Source organism: Lynx rufus, unplaced genomic scaffold, assembly GCF_022079265.1.
Source record: "Lynx rufus isolate CCGP_SWC_20201006 ecotype Redwood Valley unplaced genomic scaffold, mLynRuf1.p SCAF_8, whole genome shotgun sequence".
NCBI classification, from domain to species: domain Eukaryota; kingdom Metazoa; phylum Chordata; class Mammalia; order Carnivora; family Felidae; genus Lynx; species Lynx rufus.
The window spans coordinates 1,157,132-1,172,928 of record NW_025814896.1 but is presented as its reverse complement, the minus strand read 5'-3'; the positions used below and the strand labels follow the sequence as shown (position 1 = coordinate 1,172,928).

Sequence of the window (15,797 nt, the reverse complement as noted above, 5' to 3'; positions counted from 1 at the left end):
GCTGGGCCTGCGCCCCCTCGGGCTGCGTGGTACTGACGGGGCCCTGCCCTGCGGGGATGTTTTAGGCTTTGTTCTAAGTGCGGTGAGAAGCCTTGGGAGGCTGTGCCGTGGCGGGACGGGACCCAGCTCACTGGGCTGCCCTGTGCAGGACGGAGGAGGCGGCAGCTAGGAGAAGCCAGTGTGGCCGGAAGCCCGGTTGTGGCCATCGGGTCCCGGCGTCCGCGGCTCCGTGCTGGCCGTGTCCTCGACGAGGCCACGTAAAGCCCACCCCCCGCACACCGAGAGGGCCCCGGGGACTCAGCTTGGGGGCTGGCAGACCCTCCGTGCTTGGCACGCCCTTGGGGTTCTGGCCTGTTCCGCACGGCCTGCCACGTGGACACTGCCCGCTCAGCTGCCCGGCGTTGGCTGGCTTGGGTGGCAGGGCGGGAGCCCACCTCCGAAGACCCACCTTACAAACTAGGGGCGCTTGAGTCTTCCTGCTCTCGCATTCTGTGAAGACTGTCCCCAGTTGTCACTGGACGAGTCCACAGCCCTGTGACATGGGGACCACCACCATCCCCCGATTCACAGGCTCCTGTCCAACACCAGAGCCCTGACGCCCGGATCCCCCGGGCCCCGCCCTCCACAGCCTGGTCCGCCCAGTGGGCCACCCGCCACCGGGAGCCCCGCACCCTCCCCACTCCCGCCGCCAGACTTCACGGGAGCCGGAGCCGGAGCCGCAGGGAGGTGGACCCTGACAGCTGCCGGTGGAGCGCAGGGCGGGGACCGAGTGTGTGCCCCGCCCCACCCGCCCTCCCTCTGCGGTGGCCGTCCGGGGGCGACACGTCCTAAGAGCAGAGCGCCAGACGGAAGCACGGCCGGGACTGACACGTGGCCTTGGGCGGCGCTGCCCCGTGTGGGTTGGAGAGGCGGGCGCCCGACCTGGACGCGCTGCGCCCGCGGACGGCTGCCCCCGATGCAGCCGCTGCCACCGGAGGAGGCCCGCAGGGACGGGGCTGAGGACGCCCAGTGGTCCAGGTGGGGCCAAGGTGTGGGGGGCGGGGCGGTGGCTTGGGGCCGGGGCGAGGCCACCTTCTCTCCACCTATGGGCTGTGCACTTCCCTGACGGTCCGCATACCAGTACCCAGCCCCAGACCCCATCCCTTTTCGAGTCCCAGGGCCAGCGAGAGCCCCCGTGAGCCCTCTCCAGGCCCTCCAGGGTCCCGGGCGGGTGCGCAGGCAGGAGGTATCCCAGGAGTCCTGCCTGGGGGAAGGGGGCATCGTCCTGGCTGGTGAAGGGGGAGCTCACGGACACAGCTGTGGGTCCTAGAAGTGACCCTGCCGGGTAGGACCACACCCATTTACAGGCCCGAGTCCCTACCTGTGACCACACACCTGAGAGCAGGTTCAGCTGACATGGCAGGTGGCTGAGTCCTGCCCACACCTGCCAGCTGTGTGCTGTGGACAGGTCTCCATGGTGGGGGGGGGGAGGCTCCTGGGGGGGCAGGGCCCACATTCTGGGAAACATTCTGTTTCCACATCCACTGCCGAGGACAGAAGGCCCCAGGACAGGGGCTCTCCTCACGACTGTGACACGCTGAACAGCCAGGCCACCTGTGCCGCAGCCCTCCCTCTGGTTCTGTGGACCCCGGGCCCACGTCAGGCCCTGGGATTCCCAGGCCAGTTCACGTCCGTCTCCGAGTGCCCAGGGAGCCTGGTCTCGGGACCTGCGGCTGCTGCCCAGCACAGGGTCACAGGAAGGCCCTAAGAGGTAGTGTCCCCGAGGCTGGGGCAAGATGAAGGCAAAGCCAGTGGGGGAGACGGGAGAGAAGCTGGTCGTTTCGCAGGACAGGGTGTGCAGAGCGGCGTGGGAAGGGCCGCAGTGAGCGTGGGAGCCCCAGAGCCCAAACCGCAGCCTTGGCCCGGGCCCTGCTCCAGGCATCTGCTAGAGCTGGGGGGCTGCGTGCCGGTGCCTGCCAGGGTCCAGGAGCGCTCTCGTCCTCCCCCCCACCCTCCCACCCCCTCCTGCTGCCCTGGATACTGAGGGGCTGATCCAGGTGCTGATCCGGGTGGCGCGGGGTCACGTTTCAGCGGCTCTAGCTGGCTCGGCTTCAACTGCCTCCCTGTGTGCTCGCTCTGGAAGGGGCACTTGCCCCACTCCCCCAGGCCGTTGGCAGGGGAGGCAGCCTGAAGTTCTGGAGGGGTCTGGGGGTCCTGAGTGGAACTGGATTCAGCCGGGACGAGGCTGTCCCCACCCCTGAGTGGACCCATCGCAGTGAGTGTGGCCGTTTCTGGCTGCCCACCCTGTGTGCCCTCTGCCTCGACAGCCACGTGTCTGCCCTTGTGGGCCCTGGGAGCAGGGGTGGGGGCAGCCAGTGGCCTTGGACCCGTGGCCTGCAATGCCGGCACATTTCCCTTTTCTGAATCGAGGGGCCACGTGACCACATGTTTGCTCAGCCGTGGATGCTTATGCACAAGGGCCACTGGCAGGAAGCAGAAGTTTCTAGAAGGTTCATAGGAAGCATTCTGATGAGCTGGGGGCACAGGCCTGAGGCTCAGGGCAGGTCACAGTGGGCAGGATGAAGCTCTCCTATCCACTCTTGCCTTCTGTGTTCCCAAACGGGCCATCGCAGGATCAAGGAGTCCGTGTCTGGGCCGCCGAGTCCAGCCAGACTTCCTCGTTCTGTGTCCCCAGCCACTGGAGAGGAAGTACCTCTGCCTGCCCAGCTGGCATTGCCTCCAGCTTGGGGACTGGGCCGTGGGGGCCTCCCAGGGAGGAAGCAGACAGCACCTTGCCCCACACAAGCTCAGGGCAGACTGCTGGCCCGGATGCTGGCGGGCCTTTCTTGGCTTCCCGTGGTCACAAGGAGGCCCAGGGGCAGCACCATATTCTAGGAGCCTGCCAGCCTCCCAGAGTGGGTCAGCCTCAGCTGGCCTTCCCACCCAGAGAGCAAACACAGCCAGGCTCTCAGGGTCACCAGTGAGATGGGCCAGGTGGGCTTGCTGGGGGCACAGTCCAGTCTGGACGCGGGTGGCCCTCCACTGCTCTGACCATAGAAAGGAATGAAGCTCCTTCTCGAAGGCACCTTTGGACTGTGGCTTTCTGTGGGGGCGTTGGAAGCTCTGCTCCACGCCCGCCTTCTCCTGGTGCCCCTGGGCAGTGCATACACATGCTTGCAGGGGGCGCGGGGGGCGTGGGAGCGCCGTGGGCTCCCCCGGAACAGGGCACCCGGAGGCCGTGGCGATGCTGCAGCCCGCTGGGCTCAGGCCAGCTGGACGGACTCCAGTGGGCAGTTTGGGCTGTGTTGCTCTGGGCCTCCCCAGTAAGGCCAGTGGGAGCGTTTGCTCAGGAGAGCGATGTGCCCAACAGGCCCGCTGCCCCTGGGCTGGAAAGCTGGGTGGGAGGGAGGACCGTGTGAGGTGCTCGCGGGGCGACTGTGGTCAAGTCCCAGGGATGAGCGTCGGGGAGACGTTGGGGGCATCATCTTCAGGTCTGGAACCCCAGAGGGGCAGGTGCCTGAGCCCACGGTGGTCCGCCCTGCCAGGGGCCCCGTGTCCTGTGTCGGGTGGGCAGTGAGCTGGTGCCACCTGCGGGCTTATCAGCCTCGCAGATGCCTGGCCCTGCCTCCACCCCACGGTCTTCAGTTCTGGAAAGAAAACTAGCGTTTGGGGCCCCCGGGCCCAGAGGGACAGCCACTGAGCTTCCCCTATGGCCCCATCCCTCTCAAGCAGGGGAAGCCTTGGGACTTCGGGTCCATGCTGCTGTCCCCGTTGTCCAGGCTTCTGAATCATTCCAGTAACATTTTAAGAACCTGGAGGTGGGGGTGGGGGGCGTGTGACGGGCAGTGTCACTGGGCAGTTTCCAAGTGGAGCACCGTCCCCCAGCCGACCTCAGCCAAAGCAGGGTCTAGTGTCTGGCTTCTGGAATTGCACAGCTGGGGATATTTTATTTATTTATTTTTTTTTTTTTCAACGTTTATTTATTTTTGGGACAGAGAGAGACAGAGCATGAACGGGGGAGGAACAGAGAGAGAGGGAGACACAGAATCGGAAACAGGCTCCAGGCTCTGAGCCATCAGCCCAGAGCCTGACGCGGGGCTCGAACTCCCGGACCGCGAGATCGCGACCTGGCTGAAGTCGGACGCTTAACCGACTGCGCCACCCAGGCGCCCCAATATTTTTAGCACAGGACCCGATTTCCCACTGGTTCTGGTATATAAAAGCAGAGGGCCACAGAAGGGCGCCCTGGAGCCCTGCGTGCCACACCCCTCTGAGGTCCAGAGGCCCAGCCTGAAGTGCCTGGTCCAGAGCACGCCTGGGAAACCAGTCCAGGGAAGGGATGGGGTTCCCTGCGTCGTGCCAGGGCCCGGACGGGGACTTCTTTGATGCCCACACCACACGCCCCATCAGGAGCTGGAAGGCACTTTGGAACCGGAATCCCCAAGCCCCAGATGGGGCCCTGGCCTACAGATAGGGGTCTGTTGGGGCCAGAAGGCCGGCTGCTGGAACTCAGACTCATTCACCCCCAAACTCCCGAGTGATGGTGTCGAACCTCGAATCAGCTGTCTCTGCTGGTAGGACTGCAGGACCCCACAGCCTCAAGCGGCGGCTCCTTGGCTGTGGAGGGGCTGCAGCCAGGAGCGGCCCTGGGCGCCCACGGTGGGGCCACTCAGCAGGTCGGGGCCGTGGGGAGGGCCGCCTCCTCCCTGACCGTGGAAGAGCGCACTGTGGTCTGTGGACAGGGAGTGGACCCACGTGGAGACATCGGCCGGAGGAGGTGGACACAGTTGCCTGGCCTCCCTTCCTCCTGGTCACGGTGGCTTCTTGTTGGGACACTGGGAACTTCCTGGTCACTCTGCTGTCTACTCACCCACGAAGAGGCAGCTGTCGTGGGCACCAGCCTGTCTTCACTAAGGAGACGGAGGCTCGAAGAGGCCAGGCCTCTCGTTCCGTGTCCACAGACCCACCCGCACCTGGGCGCCTGGAGGCCAGCCCCCGGGGCAGCTCCTGTGGTCAGTGGTCCATCCTGTGGGGAGTCCCGCAGCCCTGACTTCTCCCGGCAGGTGGGCCCCGCTCCAGGTCGGGGCGTTCGTGGTAATGGGTGCGTCGTATCACCCCCACTGATGGGGCTCCTGGTGTGTGCGCCCCCTCAGGATGGGTCCCCGTGCAGGCGGGGCCCCTGAGCTCCCCGCGGGGCTGCTGCAAGGCCCCCCGCGCTCTCTGACCACCCGCCCCCAGCTTGCACACCCCGCCCTCCGCACGGGACATCACAAGTCACCAGCGGTACCCCCCTCTCCACCCACCTCCCACCCCCACGGCTGGTGCCCACAGCTCCCTCTCTCTCATTGTTTAAAAGTAAACTTTGTCTCTGAGGCCGGTTCTTGATTTACAGAGTCACGTGAAGGGAGTGACTCTACCGCCCGCCCCTCCCTCCACATCTTCTGTCAGCGCCCTGCCTTTGTCCCGCCTGCGCAGGGAACCAGGGACAAAAGCCCGGAGTTTGCTCAGATTTCCGCCGTTGGTTTTCACACCCCAGGACCCCATCCGGGACCCCACATGCACGGGGGCGTCGTCTCCTGGCTCTGGCAGTTTCTCAGTTCCCTTGGTCTCAGGGGCAGTCGGGGAGCACTGGCCAGAAGTTCCAAGGACCGTCCCCCTGTGGACACCTGTCCGGCGACTCCCTAGGCAGCCGGGCCTGCCTCTCCTCCGCCCGGGTTCCTCCAAGGGCCGACCACCCCCACGGCACCGTCCCCTTGCGGGCCGCCCAGCACCGCCCGCCCCGACCCCCTCTGCTGGGCACGCACAGCTTTCCCGCGGAGCCTTCGGGGACCCGCTGCCCTGCTCCTATCCCGTAGTGGCCCACCCCTGCCACGAGACCCTCCCTCTTGGCCTCAGCCGGGGTCTCCTGGGCAGGTTACCGAGCTGTCTGCTCCTGCCCAGCTGCTTCCCTGGGGACCCTGGCCCGTGGGGAGCGGGCAGTGGGGGCGTGGACCTGGCTGCCGGTCCCCGCTAGCACACCCCTCCAGCCGTGCTCTGTCCCACGTGCCCCTCTGCTGGCCGTCCGGCTGCCCCCAGCCTCTGCTGTCGTGGCTCGTCCCCAGAGTCTGCCCGTGCTCCAGGAGCCGACACGCAGGGGGGTCCTGGTGTCGGAGGGGCGGCCACGCTGCCCTCCTGGGTGACACCGTCCCTCCTGTCCCGCAGGCCCGAGTGCCAGGCATGGACGGGGACGCTGCTGCTGGGCACGGGCCTGCTGTACTGCGCCCGGGTCAGCGTGCCCGTGTGCGCCGTCTCCATGAGCCAGGACTTCGGCTGGAACAAGAAGGAAGCCGGCGTCGTGCTCAGCAGCTTCTTCTGGGGCTACTGCCTGACTCAGGTGGTGGGCGGCCACCTGGGGGACCGGTAACCACCCCTGCTCCCCACGCGGGGCCGGGGCTGCCCCGGGGGGAGGCGGCTCCCGCGGGATGAATGTGGGGCCAGGCCTGGCCTGGAGAGAGGCATCGGCCGGGAGGACCGAGGTCCGTGGAGGAGGCGGTCCGGGGGCAGGTGCGCGGCTCCCCTTGGGGCGCTTGTCCTGGGGGGCGGGAGGGGGGTGCTTGTTGGGACGGAGGGACAGGCTGGGCCTGTGCCCTCACCCTCCGCCGCTTCTGCGGAGGAGGACGAGGAAGCGGCGCCTGGCCCGGTGGCGGCAGCTCAGAGCCGGGCTGGAGCAGGCACCGGCTTGGGCTCCTCCGGGCAGGACCCGCCCGCCCTGCCCGCCACCCGCCACAGTGCTCTCGTCCTCCTCCAGGATCGGGGGTGAGAAGGTCATCCTGCTGTCCGCCTCCGCCTGGGGCTTCATCACTGCCGCCACCCCCGCTGCTCGCCCGCCTCAGCAGTGCTCACCTGGTCCTCATGACCTTCTCGCGCATCCTCACGGGCTTGCTCCAAGGTAGGGCTGTCTTGGCAGCTCCCCTCTGCAGTGCCAGCCGTGCCAGCGCCAGGCGAGCGCGCACGCGTTGTGTACGCGTGTAGGTACACGCGCGTGGACACGTGGGTGTGTGGACGTGTCCGTGCAGGTGGGTGTACGTGTGGGTACCTACGTGTACTCAGGCGTGATCCCGCGCGTGTGCTTAGGTCAGAGGAAGTCTCCTGCGCCTGCTGATAAGGCCCCGGGAGCCCCCAGCGCGGCGGGCGGGCAGCTGTCCTCGTGGGCAGGGAGGCACGAGGACCGACCGCCCCCAGCAGGCGGCCGGCGCTTGGCTTCCCCGTGGCGGGCGGGTCTGTCGTGCCGCGCGAGGCCTTGGCGCCGAAGCTCTGTCTGTTTCCCAGAAATATTTCACGGTCTGGCACAATCCGATGTCAGATGCCCCCCTCCGCCAAAAGGCCCACCCCGGGGGCGCGGGTGGCAGGCAGCTTGCCACACGGTGGCCGTCAGCGCCCCTGGCCGCTGCAGCAGCGGGGACTTGCTGAGTTTCTGCGTGTTGCTGGGCAGAGGCTGCCCCTGGCCGGAGCCTCCGGGACCCGCGTCTGCGCTCGGCCTCTCCCTGTTTCCTGGCCGGCCCCACCGGTCCGCCTCTCGGGCAGTCCGGCTCCTGAGCCCCCGTGGGTTCACCCCGGTGCCCCGCGTGCGGCCGGTCCCGTGGCTGGGGTTTCCGGGCGTCCAGCCAGGGGGCCCTCGGCTCAGGCTGTTCCCCCATCTTCCTGGGAGGTGGGGGGCCGGTCCGTGCCGTCACGAGAGCTCAAGGGGCAGCGATCAGCCTGGGTGACTGGCAGTTGGTGTGGGTGGGGGTGGGGCCCCGAAGGGAAGGCCGGGCCCTGCCTCAGCCCCTGGCCTCTTAGCTCTTCCGGGGAGAAAAGCGCAGCACAACAGGTGGGAGCCGCCGTCCCTGTTTTAAAAATTAGGTTTTGCAATGATCGTAGATTTGCAGGAAGTTGCGAAGAGGCCCCGGGGTCCCTCGGGCCTCCCTGGGGCGGCATCTCGTGTGGCTGCGGGACGACGACACATCCGGGCACCGTGGCTCCGTGGGGCCGCTCGCTCGGGCCTCACGGGCTGTAGGTGCACTGCGTGTGTGAACGCGTGCGAGCGTGCGTGTGCGAGCGAGAGAGCGTGTGAGTGTGCGTGCGTGCACGACTGTGTCATGTGTGAGCATGCGTGTGCGAGTGTGCGTGAGCATTGTGAGCGTGTGCGTGCGAGCACGAGCGTGAGTGCGAATGTGCACGTGCGAGCAGGGCGTGCCAGTGTGTGAGCGAGTGTGCGAGTGTGAGTGGGCCTGTGCGAGCAAGCGTGCGCGTGTGTGTGTGAGTGTGCGCGCGTGAGCATGCACGAATCAGCGTGTGGCGTGCGTGTGTGAGTGCGTGTGTGAGTGTGAGTGTGCACCAGGGCTCGAGCTGGTGTGGCAGGAGTGCCAGCTCAGACTCCGTCGTTCCCACAGCCCGTTCTGTGCCAGGACCCTGAGCACACCTGTCCCCCAGCTGAGAGTCCAGCTGACAGGTCCTCAGAGCCCAGTCCTGCTGGTCCCCGGGGGAGCCTCCCAGAGCAGCTCTCGGTCCTGGCTGGCCCCGCCCTGGCCCCAGGTGACAGCGTGGGGACGCAGCTCTCTGCTCGTTTCAGGGGTCTACTTCCCGGCGCTGACCAGCCTGCTGTCACAGAAGGTACGAGAGAGCGAACGTGCCTTCACCTACAGTGCCGTGGGGGCCGGCTCCCAATTTGGGTAAGTCCTGGCCCTGAGAGCCCAGGGGACAGAGGGTGTGCCCAGGGGGGCCTGGGCGGGGACAGGCCACGTGGGCGCCTTTGCGGCTCAGGGAGATGCGGGTCGGCTGCTTCTGTGCTGCGGGGGACCCCCCCCCACCCTTGTGCATGTTCTGTCCCCAGGGCAGGTGGTGTGGTTGAGGCTCTGGCAATGGGACATGGCGTTCCCTTTCATCTGTGCTGAGGGAGCCAGAGCGGGTGCCGTCCCGATGTGGGAGGCGACCTGTGCCCCCTTGGGGGGCATGTGACACGGTCCAGACATGAAGACCCTGTCCCTGTACTCCTGAATGGAGGCCTCGCTCGGGGAGAAGGGACATGTTGCTGTCCTGATGGGGCTTCACTACCCGGGGCTCAGGTCCCTCACTTCCCCGCTGCCAAGAAATCAGAGCGTGGAGGGGTGCCTGAGGACGGGCCAGGAGCCCGGATAAAAGCCCAGAGCGCCCAGTGGAACGGGGGTTCTGGATACGCCGTGTGGGACGTACTCCCACAAGGAAGGGTGTGCGTTGTTTCTGAAATCCCGCTTCACCCAGGCGTCCTGGGCCCGTGTCTTAGGCTGAGAGGCACGGAACACAGTCTGCCCACTGCACAGATGAGGAAAGGGAGGCCCCGGGGGGGAAGGCGCCCCCCTGCCCACCCCCCACCCCCCGGCCTGCAGGAGGCCAGGATCCACAGGGCTTCTGGGCTTTGTGCTTGCTTCTCCCACTTTTGTGTTTAGACATCTTGGAGGCCAACTTGGAGGCCCGGAAGCAAGAAATTAAAGCAACAGAGGGCCCCCGTGCCGTGTCACGGCCGCACGGCCGTGCCCACGTCCCCTGGGCGCCGAGGCAGCCGGAAGTCTCCCTGAACGCTCCGGATGCTTCACAAAATACGCTCAGACTGGGGCGGCTGCTTTCCTGGCGACGAGCTTATGCCGGGTGGGGGTGCTCAGAGGCATCGCCTTGCCCCAGCAAAGCCCAGGGTCACGGCCACCTGTCTTTCAGGACGCTGGTGACGGGGGCCGTGGGCTCCCTGCTCCTGGACCGGTACGGCTGGCCTAGCGTCTTCTACCTCTCCGGCGGGCTCACCCTGCTGTGGGTGTGTTATGTGCACAGGTACCTGCTGAGTGAAAAAGGTAACTGCGGCCGGGTGGGCGATGGCCGGCAAACGCAGCTGCCCAGGGAGGGCGAGGGCCTGGCGCCCGGCCCCTCTAGCGGCCGCTAAACATCCACCCAACTCACCTGCGGAGTAGCGCCCGCTCAGCGGGTCCCTGGGCTGCAGCTTGGCCCCGTCCGGAAAAGCATCCTCTAGACTAGAGCCTGAGGAAAATGCCAGTTCTCGGGCCGGCTCTGCCTGGGTCCAGGCCTGAGAGCCGTGCCCCAGGAAGAAGCGGGCACACGGAGACAGGTGCCCACCGGGCACAGGCAGCTGGCAGGGGCCATCGGTCTAAACATGGCAGGAAGCGGGGCTTGGGGGATCTGAGGACGGGGGACGGACCGAGGAAGTCTGTTCAGACTCCCTCAAATGCCGACAGCCCAAGGTGCTGGCAGGGAGGACGGTGTGGCCGTCCCCGGGGCAGCCAGGCGGGCCGCAGGGCTGTGGGGGCGCTGGCCCCTGGAGCTGCCCCCCCGGGAGCCGTCTGTTACGAGCAGACGCCGTCCCCCGATTCTGAGGAGCTTCCACATGGAAACCGCTTGCCCCTCAGATCTCATCCTGGCCTTGGGCGTTCTGGTGCGAGGCCTGCGGGTGTCCAGGCGCACCAAAGTTCCCTGGAGACAGCTTTTCCGGAAGCCCTCTGTCTGGTGAGCCGACGCCTCGGGGCCGCGGCTTGGGGTGGGGCGGCACGGGGCCGAGCCCGGCTGATCTCGCTCGGGTGTTCCTGAAGCCTACACGGGCCGGGGTCACCCCGGCTTCTGAGCTCCGCGGGGGCTGGTGGGGGCGCCCCTCCGTGCGGGGCTGGGGCGCGTGGACCCTGAGCCCGGCCCGCGCCCCCCAGGGCAGCCATCTCCGCTCAGCTGTCGTCCGCGTGTGCTCTCTTCATCCTCCTCTCCTGGCTGCCGACCTTCTTCAAGGAGACGTTCCCCAGCTCCAAGGTGGGTGGACCCCCCTGGCGCCCGCGGGGTGACGGAGACCCGGTGTTGTTTGCGGCCCCACTCGGGCTCGCGGCCCCGAGCTGACCTCGCCCGTGCTCAGGGCCCACGGCCCCTCTGGTCTGGTGCAGCCACCCAGGACAGGGCCCCTTCCCACCACCGCACAGCGCCTGCTCCCGGGATGCACCCTGTGCGGCCGCCCGGCAGAGCCCTGTCCTAGGCTCAGCCGACGGTCTGTGCGTGGTCATGACTGAGGACGGGCCAAGTGGGGATCGCGACACGGGCAGGGTCAGCTTGGCCCACTCCACCCCGGCCACCCTCCCCGTCTGGTGACCAGAACCTCCTGCACCTCCACACGGTGGGCCTGTGTCCCCCCTGCTCGGCCCTGTCACGGTGTGGGGGGCCAGTGAGGGAGACTCGGCCTGAAGGGGGGCGGCCCTAGTGGACGTGGAGCTCGGCCAGGGTGGGGGAGGTCAAGGTCAGGGGGGGCCCTCCAGCCCGGGAGCCCAGCCTGTGGGCAGGGAGAGACTTACCGGGCATCAGGGCACATGGGCGACCACCAGCCTGTGCAACCTCTCGCGGGTGGCCAGGCGCATGCCCTCTGAGGCCTCCCTCTTCCCTGCAGGGCTGGGTCTTCAACGTGGTGCCCTGGCTGGTGGCCATCCCCGCCGGTCTGTTCAGCGGGTTCCTCTCCGACCATCTCATCAATCAGGGTGAGCCCTGGGGGAGGGGCCGCCGGGAGCCAACCCAGCTTTGCCACACTGTGGGGGGGGGGCCCCCTCCTGGGGGTGGGAGGGGTCTTGCCACCCCCAGGACCTCGCTTCGAGAGTGGGGCCCCGACCACCTCAGCCTCAGTTTCCCGGAGGGGGTGGGGCACAGGGAGAGGACCCGATTCCTGTGGGCACCGTGGAGCTCCTCCTTGGTCTTCAGAGGGGTCAGAGGTCATAGGTCGGGGGGGCTGTGTGTGCGAGCCCGGGACCCCAGCGAACACGCCCGAGGACGAGGATCTCACAGACATGCACACCGCACGCGCATGCACACGCACACGCATTCTTAGACGTTAGTCCTTTCCTAGTGAGAGAGTGCTGCACCCTCACTGTGGAAACAGTGGAGACTTTGCAGAAACAGGGAGACAGCACGTGTGTAAACCGTCCCGGGGCCTTCCTTCTGCCTGTCTGCTTGACCTTGTCCTGGAGAGTCCTCTAGATGCACACCCAGGGCAGGGCACACGTGCTCACACGCACTTGCACACGTGCACCCAGGACACAGGACATCCAGGGCAGGGCACGCACACTCACACGCACTCGCACACGTGCACACATACCCAGGATGCAGGATGCCCAGGCAGGGCACACGCGTCCACAGGAACTCACGTGGGTGTGCACACGCACCCAGGATGCCCAGCACAGGGCACACATGCCCACACACACTCACACAGCTGCTCACACACACCCAGCACACAGGATGCTCAGTGCAGGCACGTGTGCCCACACACATGTGCACATGTCTCACGCACGACCCGGGACACCCCCGCCTTGAGCCCAGGGCCCGGCCCTCCCCTCCATGCTCCCTCCCTGCAGCCGTGCCGGCTGGGACCCCACGTGGGTGCCAGTGGGAACCTCTCTCCTCTGCTCAGGTTACAGAACCATCACTGTTCGGAAGTTCATGCAGGTAGGGAGGTGGAATGCTCCTCTGGACACCCCTGGTTTGCTCCCGGGACCTGCGGGTTGTGACCCCCCCGTCTCCTGACCCAGAAAGCATTCGGAGGTGCCCTGGGTCAGTGCTGGGGGCTGGTTTGGCCGACCTGAGGCCCTTCTCCCGGCTGTGGCCCCCCAGACCCCCGCACACGTCTCTGGGCCTGGGTCGCCCTCATTCCCCTCTGGTCGGACAAGTGGAGGTCTCATGCCCGCTGGGCAGGCCTGGGAGGGGCTTACCCAGTGACCTTGCTCGGTGCGCCCCGGGTGGCCCCGGGAGGAGCCCTGTCGGCAGGCACCAATCCTCTGTCCCGCAGGTGATGGGCCTTGGCCTGTCCAGCGTTTTTGCCCTGTGTTTGGGGCACACCTCGAGCTTCTGCAAATCTGTGGTGTTTGCATCAGCTTCCATCGGCCTGCAGACCTTCAACCACAGGTGAGGGCCGGGCGCCCCACTCCCCAGCCGGCACCCTGGCACGGTGGCTGTGCCCTGGCATGGCTGAGCGCCCCGCTGTGGGGGGCGGGCCTTGGCTGGGCTGGGTTCCGAGTGCCCGTGTGGCAGTTTCTAGACCCCGGGTGCTCAGAGGACCAGCCCCGGACTCCATGGGGTGGCAGCCGCCCTGTGGTCACTTGCTCGCCCACCTCCCTTTCTCTTTCCCACAGTGGTATTTCCGTCAACATCCAGGACCTGGCTCCATCCTGTGCCGGCTTTCTGTTCGGTGAGAGCCACTGGCCCCCGTTTGAATAGGAGGGGCTGTTCCCCACCCAGGCATTGCTCACCCGAGCCCCCCCCCCCCGTCCTCTCGCCGGGCCCCCAGGGGCTGCCCCCGGGCGAGGGCCTCCTGTGACCCATCCTCGTTGTCTCTCTGTCTCGCTCACAGGTGTGGCCAACACAGCTGGGGCCTTGGCAGGTAAGAGGCGGGCTGGGTGTCTCCCGGCTGTCCCACCCCTGAGTCTTCCCGCCCCGCCAGCCCCTTAGCCCTGCAGGGTGGGGCACGGCGCCCTCCAGGGTCCCCCGGTGTCAGACCAGCGGGGAGGGGGACAGCGAGATCCCGGAGCTGGTCCCGGGGCGAACGTTCACTTTTCTGACGGCGAGCACCCCAGCCCTCACTTGACCAACAGATGTGAGTCAAATCCTCAAGGCCCGGGGTTCCAGGGGTTGAGTGGCTGGATGAGAACGCTGGGGCTCACTCCCCACGGAGGACCTGTGAGAGGCAGTATGCCGGACAGCCCGTGAGGTCTCTGGCCCTCTGGGACCCTCTGAGGCCGGCCCTCCCTTGGCCTGGTAGCTTGGACACCTGAGTTCAGCTTCTGTCCCTCAGGCCGCCCCCGGCCTCCCCCCCTGGTACCCTAGCCCCAGTCCCCGCCCCGGCCCTCCCCTCAGGACTGCCCCGCCCGCCCCTGGTGCAGGTGTCGTGGGCGTGTGCTTGGGAGGCTACCTCATCGAGACCACGGGCTCCTGGACGTCCATGTTCAGCCTGGTGGCCGCCATCAGCAGCCTGGGGCTGTGCATCTTTCTGCTGTTTGGAGAGGCCCAGCGCGTGGACCTGAGCCCTACCCACGAGGACCTCTAGCTGCCTCGGCCTGACGGTTCCCCGAGGACCCAGTGCTGCCCGCCTCGGGGCGTCGGGCTGTGTTGAAGAGCCTCCCGCTCCTGATCCCGGGTGTGTGAGCAGAGGGGGACGGGCCCCAGCGGAGCCCGGGCAGCCCTGGTGGGCCTCAGTCTCTCCACCTGCCAGTGAGGTGATCGCGCCCTCCCCCGGGGTTCGTGGGCTGGCAGGGGTGAGTGGGATTGGTATTTTGAGTAGCAGCTGCACTGTCACAGTCTGTCCCACGTAGGTCTGCGTGCCCACGTGGTCACTGGGTGGGAGGGCTGCCTGTCTGTCATCACAGGGGCAGGGCCACCACCCAGCTGGACTCTTCCCTCAGACCTGCTCTGCTTTGCCTCTTGGCCCTGGGGCCAGATCATTCTTCCTGGGGGGTGCCGTCCTGTGCACTGCGGGCTGTTTAGCAGTTGGCCCCCGCCTACTAGGTGACCCCCTCCGCCAGTGATGACAACCAGCACTGGCTTCTGGCCTCACCACATGTCCTCAGGAGACTGTGCCCTGGGCCAGAACCGCGGCTCTGATGGAGGCTGTTGGGGCTTGTGGGCTAGATGCCCTCGCCCATCTTTGGGGCCCCCCCGGCACCCCCTGTGGGTCCCTCTCTGCCAGTGATGCTTCTGGGGACCAGGGAGCCCTCCCACCTTGTCCTTCTCTCTCTCATAACGAGAAACTGGTCATCTCGTGAGTTTGTAATAGATTTTGCAAGATGTCTAAGTAGAAGAACTAAGAATGTGGAGAGATCACACCAGACTTATTTAAATGATTAAACTGGAAAGGGAAGGCTGCGATTTTATTAACCTTCCTTTATTTATTTATTTTTTCTGAAGTTTTTATTTATTCATCTTGAGAGAGAGTGAGTTGGCGAGCACGTGGGGAGGGGCAGAGAGAGAGTGCTTGAGTGAACGGGGGAAGGGCGGGGGGGGGGGAGGGGAGAATCACAAGCAGGTTCTGTGTTGTCAACACAGAGCCTGGTGTGGGGCTTGATCCCACGAACCGTGAGAACATGACCTGAGCCGAAGTCAAGAGTTGGACGCCCAACCGACTGAGCCCCCCCAGGCCCCCAATCTTCCTTTTGTAAAAAGAATAAACACGTATTGAAGGCTTGTTGAGCTCACCCCGGAGGAAGCCAGGGGAGTGTTGCAGGTGACGGTCAGGGGCGGCCCCCTGAGCAGACACATGCAGGAAGGAAGGTGGAGGTGAAGGTGCAGGGGCAGCTTGGGAGGAGGTGCCCCTCCACCCGGGGAACCCGCCCGGGGTGGCACGGAGCCTCTGGCCTTGCTGTGGCCTGCCTGTCACGGCTCCCGCGGAACCGGGCCCAGACAGCCCAGGTGCGCTCGAGGAGGAGGAGGGTAGCTCCGCGTGAGTACACGTTGCTCCCTGCCGCCCCCACTTGTGATCAGAAAGGACCCGAAGACGGACCTCTGATTACAAAATGAGTCTGGCCTCCATAGGTCAGGCCTGTTTGTGGAGGTGGAGACGCGCTGGGGGGCGTCGGGGACACGCGGAGACGCGGAGAGGCGCTGGGGGGCGGCGTGGAAATGTTCTAGGGATGTTAATTTACCACAAAGGCCTTCACGTGTGCTCCGCTGGAGAGGTTTTCCCCAAGTGACCCCCGGCGGAGGAGGAGCCCAGCCCCGGAGGGCCCCCCGCGGCCGACGTCCTGCAGCGCAGAACACGGTGACGGTCCTGGGACGCGGGAGCTGAGGTCGGCCCTCATGACCGCTGCCAG

General features: G+C 66.5%; 1 protein-coding gene across 1 annotated transcript; it reads left to right on the top strand.

Moving 5' to 3' along the window:
• The first annotated feature begins 867 nt into the window (after positions 1 to 867).
• On the top strand, positions 868 to 14,888 carry SLC17A9 (solute carrier family 17 member 9). Its single transcript, XM_047068934.1, is given in 14 exon segments — positions 868 to 1,017; positions 6,181 to 6,378; positions 6,767 to 6,830; positions 6,832 to 6,907; positions 8,570 to 8,669; positions 9,688 to 9,818; positions 10,389 to 10,485; positions 10,680 to 10,776; positions 11,399 to 11,486; positions 12,410 to 12,444; positions 12,785 to 12,900; positions 13,128 to 13,183; positions 13,346 to 13,375; positions 13,875 to 14,888. Coding segments are annotated over 14 exon segments (1,314 nt in total). The 5' UTR covers positions 868 to 955; the 3' UTR covers positions 14,039 to 14,888.
• The last annotated feature ends 909 nt before the right edge of the window (positions 14,889 to 15,797 follow it).